At 41.4% G+C, this 19,517-nt stretch overlaps 1 protein-coding gene across 2 annotated transcripts in view; it reads right to left on the reverse strand.

Annotated features, from left to right (window-relative positions):
• Positions 1-360: 360 nt before the first annotated feature.
• ahnak (AHNAK nucleoprotein) overlaps positions 361-19,517 on the reverse strand; it is a 32,154-nt gene continuing 12,997 nt past the window's right edge. For both annotated transcript variants that reach the window (XM_083915369.1, XM_083915368.1), the window contains one exon: positions 361-19,446. In XM_083915369.1, coding sequence (XP_083771495.1) covers positions 1,216-19,446 — 18,231 coding nt within the window. In that variant the 3' untranslated portion in view covers positions 361-1,215. The remainder of the gene's footprint in view (positions 19,447-19,517) is intronic.

Raw genomic sequence — 19,517 nt, forward strand, 5'->3', positions numbered from 1 at the left:
ATGTATCCCTGTATCCAGTGTCAGCTTTTTATTTTTCTTCATCGGTGGTGACACGCAGTATCAAGTCTCAGAAATACTAATGATATATCAAGCTGGGATTAATTGATGGATGATGGATATTAAACTTGAAACTGAATAATACTGTAATGTAGACAATATAGACAAACACAATCAAGCATTGACCATATCATATCACATTATTAAGGCACTGGAAAATACTGATTTAACAAGTATTATACATTCTATATATCATTTTATTTAGTTTATTATGCACACAAAATAATAGAGCAAAAGAATCATGCTCTATCTCCATCATATCTGATAAAAAAAAAACTATGAAACTCTGCAAATCAACACAGATTTAGTTTGCAATCAAAGTGACTGTTTATTTGTGACATTTTACATTATCATAAGGTGTGTGTACAAAGAGTGTGACTTAAAATAAAATACAGAGAATCATAAAACAGTTAAGAATGACAATGACAGGATTAAGAAGTAAAACATGTTTAAAACAAATGAAACAATGTATATTTTTGGTAAGAAACACAAGTTTCCTAAAAGAAAATTAACAGAAAAGTACTGACAGCACTTCAGAGAGTTGGTAGTTTCAAACAGTGATTGTCTTTGCAATTATGGTATTTACATCACCATTACTATTTAGAGTGTGTTACAAAGGCCCAGCTCTATGTTGCCTAAATATTTGTCTGCACTGATTATATAATATCAAAGCTTGAAAATAAAGTAATTTCATAAAGAAAAAATGGCAACTGTTTATATTTGTATCTGGATGTATAAACAACATTTTCCTTCAAAATAACTATTGTAATGATCTGTTTTGTGCAATAGACCCCTGGATACAAATATACCACACCCGTTCATTAATCACATTCATTTAATAGAATGAAATAGAACAAAATTACAGGCCCTGTAGTAAACTAATGTGAAAATTTGGTGAGATTACATATATTCAATAAATCTGGACTATGTACAAAAAAGCATATTTATTATTACAATACCAGTTAATCTTATTTACAGTTTCAAGGGATTTTAAACAATCTCATGCACTACTGTCTAATTACTGAAATTACTCAGAAAAGAATCACTCAGTTAACAATATTGAGATGACTGTCCCCTTAGGTTTTAAAGATCTATATAATTTGTTATATTAGGAGATTGCATTTGGGTGTGAGAGAGTTTAATTGACCTCATAATTAATCATTTTTTTGGTGAAACTGATAGTTCAAGTCTTGGGAACCTGAAACCACCTCTTGAACCACTGTCGCTGCTGGAAGATGAAGACAATCTAGATTTTTTAGAGGGTAGAGAGACACCTGCTTCCCCCTCCTCACCAAGTGAAACTTCATATGAGCCCTTTGACTTTGAACCAAAACCTCCGAAGGTGCCAAACTTCAACTTGCCTTTCTTTCCTTTGACCTTGCTTCCTCCTAGCTCTAAGGACATGTCACCACCCTCAGCTTCTAAATGACCTGAAGGAGAACTAACTGCAAGCCCCCCCTCATCACTCAGAGAAGACGACCGATGCCTTGATTTCTTAAATAGATCCAGTGAGGCTGACTTGCCTTTAGTTGACACACTGAGCCCTGGATCACCCCCTACTTCCAATTTTCCACCCATCAGCTCCCCTGTATGTGTCTTACCGCCTTTTCCACTTGTACTCAATTCAATCCCTGGTCCCCGGAGGTCACCAGCACTACTTCCCTTTGCTTTTGTGTTGCCAAACAATTTTGGCATCTTTACCTTTACTTTGCCTTCCCTGTGCCTCAGTTCTGGGCTAGGAACCTCAATATTTTGTGAACTGACTTGGCAACTAACAAATGGAGACTGTATGTTTATGCCTCCACTAGCTGATTCAACAATTCCTTCACCTCCCTGGCCTTCCAACTGAGGCAAAGTAATACCAAATTTTGGTACTTTGATTTTGGGAAATGTTAAAGTACCTTCAGGGTAATGAAGGCCACCACTTGCTCTGCCCCCCGAAGCACTTGCATCTATCTCTGCATGACCTTTCACATTTATTTTAGGTCCTTTAAAACCGGCAGACATTGACACATCTCCTTGTCTGTTAAGATTTGCATCAGTATCAGGAGTGGACAAGTTCACATTTGGCATTTTATGAGTCTTTAATATCACATCTGTCCCTCCCAAATGAACATTTGGACTGCCACTACCAGAATATCCAATAGCAGGGTTTAAGCTAGCAGGGGGAAATTCTATGTCAGGTGATTTAAATTCATCAGATAAAGATCCATCCCCTTTCAGTTTTGGTGACTTGATATCTAATTCCACATCAGGAAAATTAAGCTTACCAAAAAGAGGCTTCTTTACCTTTGTTCCTTTGGCATGAACATTGTGTGTGTCTACATCCAGGTCTACCGCAGGTGTTTCTATTTCAACATTATGTTTCTTTGCCTTTCCTTTCACTTTAGGAAGTTTGAATTTCCCCCTTTTCCCCTTTACATTGATACCAATATCAGGGGCATCAAGACTTGCTTCAGTAGCTGGAAGATTAACTTCTGTTTTAGAACCTTTTGTTCCCACACTGAATGTGGGTGACTTTGCCTCTACTTCTGGGGATTTCATTCCAAATTTAGGACCTTTAAACTTTGGAAATGTAACACCTGTCTTTGCAGTATCCATAGACACACCTTCCATAGTGATAGTGGGTACTGCAATGTTAGAATTTGGACCTTTGATATCTGCTTCCAATCTGGGCATGGATGCATCCATCTTTCCTTTGACTTTAGGCCCTTTTAGCTTTATATCAACATCGGGCGCTTCAACGTCAATGTTTCCTTTGGGAAGGTCTATATCGACATCTGAACCAACAACTTTTGGACCTTTGATGTTAAATGATGGCATTGTAATTTTAGGCATTTCAAAACCGCCCTTAGAGCCTCCCAAATGGACCTCTGGACGTTTGAAGTCAACATCGGGTGCTTTTATTTCTCCCTCGATCTTTGGAAGTGATAAATCAACATCACCTTTAAGTGAAGGACCTTTCAGGTCCAGATCGGGCATTGTGAATTTTGGTCCTTTAAATTCAGCTTCAGGTACTTCCACGTCAACTTTTGCTTGGGGGAGGTTTATATCAACATCTGGACCCTCCAATGTTGGACTTTTGAAACCAAATGATGGCATTTTGATTTTAGGCATTTCAAATCCACCTCTTGTCCCTTCAATATCAACCTCTGGACCTTTGATGTCAACTTCAGGTGTTTTTATGTTTCCCTTAATTTTGGGTACTGACATGTCCACATCGCCTTTCATTTTTGGACCTTTCAGATTGAAATCCACATCTGGCATGGAAAGTTTTGGTCCTGAAATGTGTGGAAGGTGGAATTTGGGTCCTGTCAGTTTACCACTTGGACTCTCAATATCAAAATCTGGTCTTTCGATATCCAACTCAGGGGCTTTAATATCAATGTCTGCTTTTGGGAGGCTAAAATCAATTTCTGGCCCTTCAACAGTTGGACCTTTCCCCCCAAAGGATGGCATTGAAAATTTGGGCATTTTAAATCCTCCTTTAGGTCCCTCCATGGAAACATCTGGTCCTTCAATGTTGACCTTGGGAGCTTTTATGTCACCCTCAATTTTAGGAACTGAAACATCGACATCTCCCTTTACTGTGGGCCCACCCAAACTCATATTCAATTCTGGAAGTTTGGGTCCTGAAAATGATGGCAGTTTGATTTTGGGTCCTTTGAGTTTTGCATCAGGGCCTTCAAAATCAACCTCTGGCCCTTTAAGATCAATGTCAGGTACATTTACGTCGACATTTGCCTTTGGAAGGTTTATGTCAACATCTGGACACTCAACTTTTGGACCTTTGAAGCCAAATGATGGCATTTTGATTTTAGGCATTTCAAATCCACCTCTTGTCCCTTCAATATCAACCTCTGGACCTCTGATGTCAATTTCAGGTGTTTTTATGTTTCCCTTTATTTTGGGCACTGACATGTCCACATCGCCTTTCATTTTGGGACCTTTCAGATTTAAATCCACATCTGGCATGGAAAGTTTTGGTCCTGAAATGTGTGGAAGGTGGAATTTGGGTCCTGTCATTTTACCACTCGGACTCTCAATATCAAAATCTGGTCCTTTGATATCCAACTCAGGACCTTTAATATCAATGTCCGCTTTTGGGAGACTGGCATCAATTTCTGGCCCTTCAACAGACGGACCTTTCCCCCCAAAGGATGGCATTTTGAATTTGGGCATTTTAAATCCTCCTTTAGGTCCCTCCATGGCAACATCTGGTCCTTCAATATTGACCTTGGGAGCTTTTATGTTGCCCTCTATTGTTGGAACTGAAACATCGACATCTCCCTTTACTTTGGGCCCACTCAGATTCATATTCCATTCTGGCAGTTTGGGTCCTGAAAATGATGGCAGTTTGATTTTGGGTCCTTTGAGTTTTGCATCAGGACCTTCAAAATCAACTTCTGGCCCTTTAAGATCAATGTCAGGTACATTTACGTCGACGTTTGCCTTGGGAAGGTTTATATCAACATCTGGACCCTCAACTTTTGGACCTTTGAAGCCAAAAGATGGCAATTTGATTTTAGGCATTTCAAATCCACCTCTTGTCCCTTCAATATCAACCTCTGGACCTTTGATGTCAACTTCAGGTGTTTTTATGTTTCCCTTTATTTTAGGAACTGACATGTCCACATCCCCTTTCATTTTGGGACCTTTCAGATTGAAATCCACATCAGGCATGGAAAGTTTTGGACCTGAAATGTGTGGAAGGTGGAATTTGGGTCCTGTCAGTTTACCACTTGGACTCTTAACATCAAAATCTGGTCCTTTGATATCCAACTCAGGACCTTTAATATCAATGTCCGCTTTTGGGAGCCTAGCATCAATTTCTGGCCCTTCAACAGAAGGACCTTTACCCCCAAAGGATGGCATTTTGAATTTGGGCATTTTAAATCCTCCTTTAGGTCCCTCCATGGCAACATCTGGACCTTCAATATTGACCTTGGGAGCTTTAATGTCACCCTCTATTGTTGGAACTGAAACATCGACATCTCCCTTTACTTTGGGCCCACTCAGATTCATATTCCATTCTGGCAGTTTGGGTCCTGAAAATGATGGCAGTTTGATTTTGGGTCCTTTGAGTTTTGCATCAGGGCCTTCAATATCAACTTCTGGCCCTTTAAGATCAATGTCAGGTACATTTACGTCGACGTTTGCCTTGGGAAGGTTTATATCAACATCTGGACACTCCACTTTTGGACCTTTGAAGCCAAAAGATGGCATTTTGATTTTAGGCATTTCAAATCCACCTCTTGTCCCTTCAATATCAACCTCTGGACCTTTGATGTCCACTTCAGGTGTTTTTATGTTTCCCTTTATTTTAGGCACTGACATGTCCACATCCCCTTTCATTTTGGGACCTTTCAGGTTGAAATCCACATCGGGCATGGAAAGTTTTGGTCCTGAAATGTGTGGAAGGTGGAATTTGGGTCCTGTCAGTTTACCACTTGGACTCTCAATATCAAAATCTGGTCCTTTGATATCCAACTCAGGAGCTTTAATGTTAATGTCAGCTTTTGGGAGGCTGGCATCAATTTCTGGCCCTTCAACTGTTGGACCTTTTCCCCCAAAGGATGGCATTGAAAATTTGGGCATTTTAAATCCTCCTTTAGGTCCCTCCATGGCAACATCTGGACCTTCAATATTGACCTTGGGAGCTTTTATGTCACCCTCTATTGTTGGAACTGAAACATCAACATCTCCCTTTACTTTGGGCCCACTCAGATTCATATTCCATTCTGGAAGTTTGGGTCCTGAAAATGATGGCAGTTTGATTTTGGGTCCTTTGAGTTTTGCATCAGGGCCTTCAATATCAACTTCTGGCCCTTTAAGATCAATGTCAGGTACATTGACATTGACGTTTGCCTTGGGAAGGTTTATATCAACATCTGGACACTCCACTTTTGGACCTTTGAAGCCAAAAGATGGCATTTTGATTTTAGGCATTTCAAATCCACCTCTTGTCCCTTCAATATCAACCTCTGGACCTTTGATGTCAACGTCAGGTGTTTTTATGTTTCCCTTAATTTTAGGCACTGACATGTCCACATCCCCTTTAATTTTGGGACCTTTCAGATTGAAATCCACGTCGGGCATGGAAAGTTTTGGTCCTGAAATGTGTGGAAGGTGGAATTTGGGTCCTGTCAGTTTACCGCTTGGACTCTCAATATCAAAATCTGGGCCTTTGATATCCAACTCAGGAGCTTTAATGTTAATGTCAGCTTTTGGGAGGCTGGCATCAATTTCTGGCCCTTCAACTGTTGGACCTTTTCCCCCAAAGGATGGCATTGAAAATTTGGGCATTTTAAATCCTCCTTTAGGTCCCTCCATGGAAACATCTGGTCCTTCAATATTGACCTTGGGAGCTTTTATGTCGCCCTCTATTGTTGGAACTGAAACATCGACATCTCCCTTTACTTTGGGCCCACTCAGATTCATATTCCATTCTGGCAGTTTGGGTCCTGAAAATGATGGCAGTTTGATTTTGGGTCCTTTCAGTTTTGCATCAGGGCCTTCAATATCAACGTCTGGCCCTTTAAGATCAATGTCAGGTACATTTACGTTGACGTTTGCCTTAGGAAGGTTTATATCAACATCTGGACACTCCACTTTTGGACCTTTGAAGCCAAAAGATGGCATTTTGATTTTAGGCATTTCAAATCCACCTCTTGTCCCTTCAATATCAACCTCTGGACCTTTGATGTCAACTTCAGGTGTTTTTATGTTTCCCTTCATTTTAGGCACTGACATGTCCACATCCCCTTTCATTTTGGGACCTTTCAGGTTGAAATCCACGTCGGGCATGGAAAGTTTTGGTCCTGAAATGTGTGGAAGGTGGAATTTGGGTCCTGTCAGTTTACCGCTTGGACTCTCAATATCAAAATCTGGTCCTTTGATATCCAACTCAGGAGCTTTAATGTTAATGTCAGCTTTTGGGAGGCTGGCATCAATTTCTGGCCCTTCAACTGTTGGACCTTTTCCCCCAAAGGATGGCATTGAAAATTTGGGCATTTTAAATCCTCCTTTAGGTCCCTCCATGGCAATATCTGGACCTTCAATATTGACCTTGGGAGCTTTAATGTCACCCTCTATTGTTGGAACTGAAACATCGACATCTCCCTTTACTTTGGGCCCACTCAGATTCATATTCCATTCTGGAAGTTTGGGTCCTGAAAATGATGGCAGTTTGATTTTGGGTCCTTTGAGTTTTGCATCAGGGCCTTCAATATCAACTTCTGGCCCTTTAAGATCAATGTCAGGTACATTTACGTCGACGTTTGCCTTGGGAAGGTTTATATCAACATCTGGACACTCCACTTTTGGACCTTTGAAGCCAAAAGATGGCATTTTGATTTTAGGCATTTCAAATCCACCTCTTGTCCCTTCAATATCAACCTCTGGACCTTTGATGTCAACTTCAGGTGTTTTTATGTTTCCCTTTATTTTAGGCACTGACATGTCCACATCCCCTTTCATTTTGGGACCTTTCAGGTTGAAATCCACATCGGGCATGGAAAGTTTTGGTCCTGAAATGTGTGGAAGGTGGAATTTGGGTCCTGTCAGTTTACCACTTGGACTCTCAATATCAAAATCTGGTCCTTTGATATCCAACTCAGGAGCTTTAATGTTAATGTCAGCTTTTGGGAGGCTGGCATCAATTTCTGGCCCTTCAACTGTTGGACCTTTTCCCCCAAAGGATGGCATTGAAAATTTGGGCATTTTAAATCCTCCTTTAGGTCCCTCCATGGCAACATCTGGACCTTCAATATTGACCTTGGGAGCTTTTATGTCACCCTCTATTGTTGGAACTGAAACATCAACATCTCCCTTTACTTTGGGCCCACTCAGATTCATATTCCATTCTGGCAGTTTGGGTCCTGAAAATGATGGCAGTTTGATTTTGGGTCCTTTGAGTTTTGCATCAGGGCCTTCAATATCAACTTCTGGCCCTTTAAGATCAATGTCAGGTACATTGACGTTGACGTTTGCCTTGGGAAGGTTTATATCAACATCTGGACACTCCACTTTTGGACCTTTGAAGCCAAAAGATGGCATTTTGATTTTAGGCATTTCAAATCCACCTCTTGTCCCTTCAATATCAACCTCTGGACCTTTGATGTCAACTTCAGGTGTTTTTATGTTTCCCTTAATTTTAGGCACTGACATGTCCACATCCCCTTTAATTTTGGGACCTTTCAGATTGAAATCCACGTCGGGCATGGAAAGTTTTGGTCCTGAAATGTGTGGAAGGTGGAATTTGGGTCCTGTCAGTTTACCGCTTGGACTCTCAATATCAAAATCTGGGCCTTTGATATCCAACTCAGGAGCTTTAATGTTAATGTCAGCTTTTGGGAGGCTGGCATCAATTTCTGGCCCTTCAACTGTTGGACCTTTTCCCCCAAAGGATGGCATTGAAAATTTGGGCATTTTAAATCCTCCTTTAGGTCCCTCCATGGAAACATCTGGTCCTTCAATATTGACCTTGGGAGCTTTTATGTCGCCCTCTATTGTTGGAACTGAAACATCGACATCTCCCTTTACTTTGGGCCCACTCAGATTCATATTCCATTCTGGCAGTTTGGGTCCTGAAAATGATGGCAGTTTGATTTTGGGTCCTTTCAGTTTTGCATCAGGGCCTTCAATATCAACGTCTGGCCCTTTAAGATCAATGTCAGGTACATTTACGTTGACGTTTGCCTTAGGAAGGTTTATATCAACATCTGGACACTCCACTTTTGGACCTTTGAAGCCAAAAGATGGCATTTTGATTTTAGGCATTTCAAATCCACCTCTTGTCCCTTCAATATCAACCTCTGGACCTTTGATGTCAACTTCAGGTGTTTTTATGTTTCCCTTCATTTTAGGCACTGACATGTCCACATCCCCTTTCATTTTGGGACCTTTCAGGTTGAAATCCACGTCGGGCATGGAAAGTTTTGGTCCTGAAATGTGTGGAAGGTGGAATTTGGGTCCTGTCAGTTTACCGCTTGGACTCTCAATATCAAAATCTGGGCCTTTGATATCCAACTCAGGAGCTTTAATGTTAATGTCAGCTTTTGGGAGGCTGGCATCAATTTCTGGCCCTTCAACTGTTGGACCTTTTCCCCCAAAGGATGGCATTGAAAATTTGGGCATTTTAAATCCTCCTTTAGGTCCCTCCATGGCAACATCTGGACCTTCAATATTGACCTTGGGAGCTTTAATGTCACCCTCTATTGTTGGAACTGAAACATCGACATCTCCCTTTACTTTGGGCCCACTCAGATTCATATTCCATTCTGGCAGTTTGGGTCCTGAAAATGATGGCAGTTTGATTTTGGGTCCTTTGAGTTTTGCATCAGGGCCTTCAATATCAACTTCTGGCCCTTTAAGATCAATGTCAGGTACATTTACGTCGACGTTTGCTTTGGGAAGGTTTATATCAACATCTGGACACTCCACTTTTGGACCTTTGAAGCCAAAAGATGGCATTTTGATTTTAGGCATTTCAAATCCACCTCTTGTCCCTTCAATATCAACCTCTGGACCTTTGATGTCAACTTCAGGTGTTTTTATGTTTCCCTTTATTTTGGGTGCTGACATGTCCACACCCCCTTTCATCTTGGGACCTTTCAGATTGAAATCCACATCAGGCATGGAAAGTTTTGGTCCTGAAATGTGTGGAAGGTGGAATTTGGGTCCTGTCAGTTTACCACTTGGACTCTCAATATCAAAATCTGGTCCTTTGATATCAAACTCAGGAGCTTTAATGTTAATGTCAGCTTTTGGGAGGCTGGCATCAATTTCTGGCCCTTCAACTGTTGGACCTTTACCCCCAAAGGATGGCATTGAAAATTTGGGCATTTTAAATCCTCCTTTTGGTCCCTCCATGGCAACATCTGGACCTTCAATATTGACCTTGGGAGCTTTAATGTCACCCTCTATTGTTGGAACTGAAACATCGACATCTCCCTTTACTTTGGGCCCACTCAGATTCATATTCCATTCTGGAAGTTTGGGTCCTGAAAATGATGGCAGTTTGATTTTGGGTCCTTTGAGTTTTGCATCAGGGCCTTCAATATCAACTTCTGGCCCTTTAAGATCAATGTCAGGTACATTGACGTTGACGTTTGCCTTGGGAAGGTTTATATCAACATCTGGACACTCCACTTTTGGACCTTTGAAGCCAAAAGATGGCATTTTGATTTTAGGCATTTCAAATCCACCTCTTGTCCCTTCAATATCAACCTCTGGACCTTTGATGTCAACTTCAGGTGTTTTTATGTTTCCCTTAATTTTAGGCACTGACATGTCCACATCCCCTTTCATTTTGGGACCTTTCAGGTTGAAATCCACATCGGGCATGGAAAGTTTTGGTCCTGAAATGTGTGGAAGGTGGAATTTGGGTCCTGTCAGTTTACCACTTGGACTCTCAATATCAAAATCTGGTCCTTTGATATCCAACTCAGGAGCTTTAATGTTAATGTCAGCTTTTGGGAGGCTGGCATCAATTTCTGGCCCTTCAACTGTTGGACCTTTTCCCCCAAAGGATGGCATTGAAAATTTGGGCATTTTAAATCCTCCTTTAGGTCCCTCCATGGCAACATCTGGACCTTCAATATTGACCTTGGGAGCTTTTATGTCGCCCTCTATTGTTGGGACTGAAACATCGACATCTCCCTTTACTTTGGGCCCACTCAGATTCATATTCCATTCTGGCAGTTTGGGTCCTGAAAATGATGGCAGTTTGACTTTGGGTCCTTTGAGTTTTGCATCAGGGCCTTCAATATCAACGTCTGGCCCTTTAAGATCAATGTCAGGTACATTTACATCAACATTTGCCTTGGGAAGGTTTATATCAACATCTGGACACTCCACTTTTGGACCTTTGAAGCCAAAAGATGGCATTTTGATTTTAGGCATTTCAAATCCACCTCTTGTCCCTTCAATATCAACCTCTGGACCTTTGATGTCAACTTCAGGTGTTTTTATGTTTCCCTTCATTTTAGGCACTGACATGTCCACATCCCCTTTCATTTTGGGACCTTTCAGGTTGAAATCCACATCGGGCATGGAAAGTTTTGGTCCTGAAATGTGTGGAAGGTGGAATTTGGGTCCTGTCAGTTTACCACTTGGACTCTCAATATCAAAATCTGGTCCTTTGATATCCAACTCAGGAGCTTTAATGTTAATGTCCGCTTTTGGGAGGCTGGCATCAATTTCTGGCCCTTCAACTGTTGGACCTTTTCCCCCAAAGGATGGCATTGAAAATTTGGGCATTTTAAATCCTCCTTTAGGTCCCTCCATGGCAACATCTGGACCTTCAATATTGACCTTGGGAGCTTTTATGTCGCCCTCTATTGTTGGGACTGAAACATCGACATCTCCCTTTACTTTGGGCCCACTCAGATTCATATTCCATTCTGGCAGTTTGGGTCCTGAAAATGATGGCAGTTTGATTTTGGGTCCTTTGAGTTTTGCATCAGGGCCTTCAATATCAACGTCTGGCCCTTTAAGATCAATGTCAGGTACATTTACATCAACATTTGCCTTGGGGAGGTTTATATCAACATCTGGACACTCCACTTTTGGACCTTTGAAGCCAAAAGATGGCATTTTGATTTTAGGCATTTCAAATCCACCTCTTGTCCCTTCAATATCCACCTCTGGACCTTTGATGTCAACTTCAGGTGTTTTTATGTTTCCCTTTATTTTAGGAACTGACATGTCCACATCCCCTTTCATTTTGGGACCTTTCAGATTGAAATCCACGTCTGGCATGGAAAGTTTTGGTCCTGAAATGTGTGGAAGGTGGAATTTGGGTCCTGTCAGCTTACCACTTGGACTCTCAATATCAAAATCTGGTCCTTTGATATCCAACTCAGGAGCTTTAATATCAATGTCTGCTTTTGGGAGGCTGGCATCAATTTCTGGCCCTTCAACAGTTGGACCTTTTCCCCCAAAGGATGGCATTGAAAATTTGGGCATTTTAAATCCTCCTTTAGGTCCCTCCATGGAAACATCTGGTCCTTCAATATTGACCTTGGGAGCTTTTATGTCGCCCTCTATTGTTGGAACTGAAACATCGACATCTCCCTTTACTTTGGGCCCACTCAGATTCATATTCCATTCTGGCAGTTTGGGTCCTGAAAATGATGGCAGTTTGATTTTGGGTCCTTTGAGTTTTGCATCAGGACCTTCAATATCAACGTCTGGCCCTTTAAGATCAATGTCAGGTGCATTTACGTTGATGTTTGCCTTGGGAAGGTTTATATCAACATCTGGACACTCCACTTTTGGACCTTTGAAGCCAAAAGATGGCATTTTGATTTTAGGCATTTCAAATCCACCTCTTGTCCCTTCAATATCAACCTCTGGGCCTTTGATGTCAACTTCAGGTGTTTTTATGTTTCCCTTTATTTTAGGCAATGACATGTCCACATCCCCTTTCATTTTGGGACCTTTCAGATTGAAATCCACATCGGGCATGGAAAGTTTTGGTCCTGAAATGTGTGGAAGGTGGAATTTGGGTCCTGTCAGTTTACCACTCGGACTCTCAATATCAAAATCTGGTCCTTTCATATCCAACTCAGGAGCTTTAATATTAATGTCTGCTTTTGGGAGGCTGGCATCAATTTCTGGCCCTTCAACTGTTGGACCTTTTCCCCCAAAGGATGGCATTGAAAATTTGGGCATTTTAAATCCTCCTTTAGGTCCCTCCATGGCAACATCTGGTCCTTCAATATCGAACTTGGGAGCTTTTATGTCGCCCTCTATTGTTGGAACTGAAACATCGACATCTCCCTTTACTTTGGGCCCACTCAGGTTCATATTCCATTCCGGCAGTTTGGGTCCTGAAAATGATGGCAGTTTGATTTTGGGTCCTTTGAGTTTTGCATCAGGGCCTTCAATATCAACTTCTGGGCCTTTAAGATCAATGTCAGGTACATTTACATCAATGTTTGCTTCAGGCAGGTTCATGTCAACTTCTGGACACTCAACATTTGGACCTTTGAATCCAAACGATGGCATTTTGATTTTAGGCATTTCAAATCCACCCCTTGTCCCTTCAATATCAACCTCTGGGCCTTTGATGTCAACTTCAGGTGTTTTTATGTTTCCCTTTATTTTGGGCACTGACATGTCCACATCCCCTTTCATTTTGGGACCTTTCAGATTGAAATCCACGTCGGGCATGGAAAGTTTTGGTCCAGAAATGTGTGGAAGGTGGAATTTGGGTCCTGTCAGTTTACCACTTGGACTCTCAATATCAAAATCTGGTCCTTTGATATCCAACTCAGGAGCTTTAATGTCAATTTCTGCTTTTGGGAGGCTGGCATCAATTTCTGGCCCTTCAACAGACGGACCTTTACCCCCAAAGGATGGCATTGAAAATTTGGGCATTTTAAATCCTCCTTTAGGTCCCTCCATGGCAACATCTGGACCTTCAATATTGACCTTGGGAGCTTTTATGTCACCCTCTATTGTTGGAACTGAAACATCAACATCTCCCTTTACTTTGGGCCCACTCAGATTCATATTCCATTCTGGCAGTTTGGGTCCTGATAATTGGGGCAGCTTGATTTTGGGTCCTTTGAATTTTGCATCAGGGCCTTCAATATCAACTTCTGGCCCTTTAATATCAATGTCAGGTACATTTACGTCGACGTTTGCCTTGGGGAGGTTTATATCAACATCTGGACCCTCCATTTTTTGACCTTTTATTCCAAATGATGGCATTTTGATTTTAGGCATTTCAAATCCACCTCTTGTCCCTTCAATATCTACCTCTGGGCCTTTGATGTCAACTTCAGGTGTTTTTATGTCTCCCTGTATTTTTGGTACTGACATATCCACTTTGCCTTCAGTTTTGGAACCGTTGAGATTTAAATCCACATCTGGCATGTTGAGTTTTGGTCCTGAGAATGTTGGCATTTTGAGTTTTGTTCCTTTAGTTTTGCCATCTGGACCTTCAATTTTAACATGTGGTCCTTCAATGTCAACATCTGGACATTGTATGTCAGTGCCAGCTTTGGGGAGATTCATATCCATTTCTGGCATATCAATCTTTGGACCTTTGAAACCAAATTTCGGCATCTTGAATTTCGATCCTTTAGTTTTTTGACCAGTCAATCCCAGGTCAAGATCAATTCTCTCAGAGCTCCCAGTTTTCCCTTTGATGCTTGCATCTCCTTTTACCATTTTCATATCCGTTCCTGGGGCCTTTACCTTTGGGCTCTTGAATCCAAACTTTGGCATTTTAAATTTAGTCTTCTTTGTTCCAATTTCTGGAACGTCAACTGTTACATCCGGTCCTTCGATTTCACCTTTAGGCAGTTGAGATTCTCCTTTAAAGTCACCCTTCAACCTTTGTCCCTTCAGATTGATGTCAGCATCTGGCAATGATATTTTTGGTCCAGATATTTTTGGTAACTCCATCTTTGGCCCACTAAGTTGTCCCTTTGGAGTTTCAATGTCAATGTTGGGACCTTTGATCTCAAGTGTTTTTGTGCCTCCCACAACCTTTGGAGTTGTCACATTGCCTTTTATTTTGGGTCCTTCGAGACTAATGTCCACATTTGGCATCTTGGGTCCTGATATTGATGGCATTTTGATTTTCGTCACTTCAAATCCACCCTTTGCATCTATATCTCCTTCAATCTTTGGAAGTGAAACATCCACATCTCCCTCGAGTTTAGGCCCTTTGAGTTTGATGTCAAAATCTGGCATTGTTGGTCCTTTTACGGTTGGTATCTTAACTTTGGGTCCTTTCATTTTTGCATCAGGGCCTTCAATGTCAATCTTAGGAGCATTTATGTCAACACCAGATGCTTTCACATCAATGTTAGCTTTGGGAAACTGTATATCTACATCAGGAGCCTCCAGTTTTGGACCTTTAATGTTCAACGATGGTATTGTGATATTAGGCATTTCAAATCTCCCCTTTGGCCCTTCAAGGTCAACCTCCGGGCCTTTGATGTCAACTTCATGTGCTTTCACATCAATATTTGCCTTTGGAAGGTTTATATCAACATCTGGACCTTCTAGTTGTGGAGTTTTCAAGCCAAATGATGGAATTTTGAATTTAGGCATTTTCAATCCAGTTTTGTTGACTCCTATGTCAATATGTGGTCCTTCAATATCCATCTCAGGAGCTTTTATATCTCCTTCAATCTTTGTAACTGAAACATCTACATCTCCCTTGAGTTTAGGACCTTTGAGTTTGATGTCAAAATCTGGCATTGTTGGTCCTTTTATGGTCGGTACCTTAACTTTGGGTCCTTTAATTTTTGCATCAGGGCCTTCAATGTCAATCTCAGGAGCAAGCAGGTCAACACCAGGTGCTTTCACTTCAATGTTAGCTTTAGGAAGGTTTATATCTACATCAGGAGCCTTCAGTTTTGGACCTTTAAAGTTCAACGATGGCATTTTGATATTAGGCATTTCAAATCTCCCCTTTGTCCCTTCAAGGTCAACCTCTGGGCCTTTGATGTCAACTTCAGCTGCTTTCACATCAACCTTTGCTTTTGGAAGGTTCATATCAACATCTGGACCTTCTAGTTTTGGAGCATTCAAGCCAAATGATGGAATTTTGAATTTAGGCATTTTCAATCCCGCTTTGTTGCCTTCTATGTCAATATGTGGTCCTTCAATATCCATCTCAGGAGCTTTCATATCTCCTTCAATCTTTGGAAGTGAAACGTCCACATCTCCCTTGAGTTTAGGACCTTTGAGTTTGATGTCAAAATCTGGCATCGTTGGTCCTTTTACCGTTGGTATCTTAACTTTGGGTCCTTTCATTTTTGCATCAGGGCCTTCAATGTCGATCTCAGGAGCATTTAGGTCAACACTAGGTCCTTTCACTTCAATGTTAGCTTTAGGAAGGTGTATATCTACATCAGGAGCCTCCAGTTTTGGACCTTTAATGTTCAACGATGGCATTGTGATATTAGGCATTTCAAATCTCCCTTTTGGCCCTTCAAGGTCAACCTCTGGGCCTTTGATATCAACTTCAGGTGTTTTCACATCAATGTTTGCTTTTGGAAGGTTTAGATCAACACCTGGACCTTCTAGTTTTGGAGACTTCAAGCCAAATGATGGTATTTTAAATTTAGGCAATTTCAATCCAGCTTTGCTGCCTTCTGTGTCAATACGTGGTGCTCCTATATCCATCTCAGGAGGTTTTATATCTCCTTCAATCTTTGGAACAGAAAGGTCCACATCTCCCTTGAGTTTAGGCCCTTTGAGTTTGATGTCAAAATCTGGCAATGTTGGTCCTTTTATGGTTGGCATCTTAACTTTGGGTCCTTTCATTTTTGCATCAGGGCCTTCAATGTCGATCTCAGGAGCATTTAGGTCCACACTAGATGCTTTCACTTCAATGTTAGCTTTAGGAATATTTATATCTACATCAGGAGCCTCCAGTTTTGGACCTTTAATGTTCAACGATGGCATTGTGATATTAGGCATTTCAAATCTCCCTTTTGGCCCCCCAAGGTCAACCTCTGGGCCTTTGATGTCAACTTCAGGTGCTTTTACATCAATGTTTGCTTTTGGAAGGTTTATATCAACATCTGGACCTTCTAGTTTTGGAGCATTCAAACCAAATGATGGAATTTTGAATTTAGGCATTTTCAATCCAGTTTTGTTGCCTCCTATTTCAATATGTGGTCCTTCAATATCCATCTCAGGAGCTTTCATATCTCCTTCAATCTTTGGAAGTGAAACGTCCACATCTCCCTCGAGTTTAGGACCTTTTAGTTTGATGTCAAAATCTGGCATTGTTGGTCCTTTTACAGTTGGTATCTTGACTTTGGGTCCTTTCATTTTTGCATCAGGGCCTTCAATGTCGATCTCAGGAGCATTTAGGTCAACACTAGGTCCTTTCACTTCAATGTTAGCTTTTGGAAGGTTTATATCAACATCTGGACCTTCTAGTTTTGGAGCATTCAAACCAAATGATGGAATTTTGAATTTAGGCATTTTCAATCCAGTTTTGTTGCCTCCTATTTCAATATGTGGTCCTTCAATATCCATCTCGGGGGCTTTCATATCTCTTTCAATCTTTGGAAGTGAAACGTCCACATCTCCCTCGAGTTTAGGACTTTTGAGTTTGATGTCAAAATCTGGCATTGTTGGTCCTTTTACAGTTGGTATCTTGACTTTGGGTCCTTTCATTTTTGCATCAGGGCCTTCTATGTTGATCTTAGGAGCAATTAGGTCAACACTAGGTGCTTTCACATCAATATTAGCTTTAGGAATGTTTATATCTACATCAGGAGCCTCCAGTTTTGGACCTTTAATGTTCAATGATGGCCTTTTGATATCAGGCATTTCAAATCCCCCCTTTGGCCCCTCAAGGTCAACCTCCGGGCCTTTGATGTCAACTTCCGGTGCTTTCATATCAACCTTTGCTTTTGGAAGGTCCATATCAACATCTGGACCTTCTAGTTGTGGAGTTTTCAAGCCAAATGATGGAATTTTGAATTTTGGCATTTTCAATCCAGTTTTGTTGCCTCCTATGTCAATATGTGGTCCTTCAATATCCATCTCAGGAGCTTTTATATCTCCTTCAATCTTTGGAACTGATACATCTACAGCTCCCTTGAGTTTAGGACCTTTGAGTTTGATGTCAAAATCTGCCGTCGTTGGTCCTTTTACCGTTGGTATCTTAACTTTGGTTCCTTTCATTTTTGCATCAGGGCCTTCAATGTCGATCTCAGGAGCATTTATGTCAACACAAGGGACTTTCACTTCAATATTAGATTTGGGAAGGTTTATATCTGCATCAGCAGCCTCCAGTTTTGGACCTTTAATGTTCAACGATGGCATTGTGATATTAGGCATTTCAAATCTCCCTTTTGGCCGCCCAAGGTCAACCTCCGGGCCTTTGATGTCAACTTCAGGTGCTTTCACATTAATGTTTGCTTTTGGAAGGTTTATATCAACATCTGGACCTTCTGGTTTTGGAGCTTTGATGTCAAATGATGGTAATTTGATTTTAGGCATTTCAAATCTTCCTTTTGGCCCTTCAATACTGACATCTGGACCTTTAACATCAACTTCAGGTGTTTTTATATCTCCTTCTGTCTCTTGGGCTGACAAGTTAAAGGATGGCATCTTGATTTTCACTCCTTTGTTTTTTACATCAGAGTCCCCACTATCGAATTTTGATGCTTTAATGTCAACCTCAGGAGCTTTCACATCAACTTTTGGCTCCCTGGCTCCAAATGAGTGTATCTTTATTTGAGGTGTTTTAAAATCTCCTTCTTTCCCCTCAATAATTATAGCTTGACCTTTAACGTCTGTTTTGAGTGCCTTTATTTCTCCCTCTGTCTTTGGCACTGTGACATCAATATTTCCCTTTACCTTGGAACCCCTCAGGTTCACATCTGTATCTTGTCCGGATAAAGATGGAACTTTAACCTTCACATCAACCTCACCTTTCACATTTGAACCTGTAAGGTGTTCATCCATACCTGTCATTGAAATCTTGCCTGGCCCTGAGGAATATGAGGTAACATTGCCTACTGATCCTTCTATCCTGCCACCTCTCAATTCAGTAGCAATACCTATGGAACCTTCACCAACTCTGACATTCGGAATATCGATACTGCCTGATCCCTTTGCCTGTGGGTGACTGATGGCTATTTCCGATACCTTTACCTTTGGCAACTCCCCTAAACTGGTGTCAGCACTTCCGTCTTGTGTTTTATCGATAGATGAAGTCAAAATCTGCATGCCTTTTCCTGGTAAAGACAGACTAATTGACCCACCATTCTCATCAGTTGAAGTTATGTCTGTACCTCCCAACCCTCCTATTGTGTCATGCTTACTACCAGTGTTTGTGCCGTCTCTTAATGTCGTACTTGTTCTTGACACCTGAATGCTTCCATCACCTAGCTCTCCACTACCAATTGAGATCCCAACGCCTTTCTGGCCTTTACCCCCTGTTACCCCAAAGTTAGGCCCTTTAAATCTGAGACCCTCTACCTCTCTTGTAGTTGTTGTGGTCTGAACTCCCCCACTGCCCCAGCGTGCCTCTGTGGAGCTAACTTGAGGCCCAGTGTAAGAAACATTGCTTGACTCAAAAACTCCCTCTTCTGCTCCCACTTTACCTGAAGGGCTGCCATGTGAGATTCTGATACGAGGAGAGCCATCTCCAGATTCGTGCCTTAGTCCCTTGAACTCTGGGCTTGAAAGTTCATGTTGCTCACTTATGCCACCCGGCATATCCACGGTGTAGGTGGTAATGCGGCGGGTGATGGTAGTAATTGTGCTACCATCGCTGCTTGTGCTGCTATGCCGCTCTGTGCGAACATCTACTCCCTCTGCAAGGTCTTCAGACTTCAGCCTTGGTTTAATCTTTTTTGTGTATATTCTCTTATAGTCCTCATCCTCCCCACTCTGTTGATAGAAGACGAAATACAACATAGAAATTTAAAGAAAAACAATGTTCAGTAGCATCCCCACAAACA

This window comes from Echiichthys vipera (assembly GCF_963691815.1).
Source record: "Echiichthys vipera genome assembly, chromosome: 6".
Taxonomy (NCBI): domain Eukaryota; kingdom Metazoa; phylum Chordata; class Actinopteri; order Perciformes; family Trachinidae; genus Echiichthys; species Echiichthys vipera.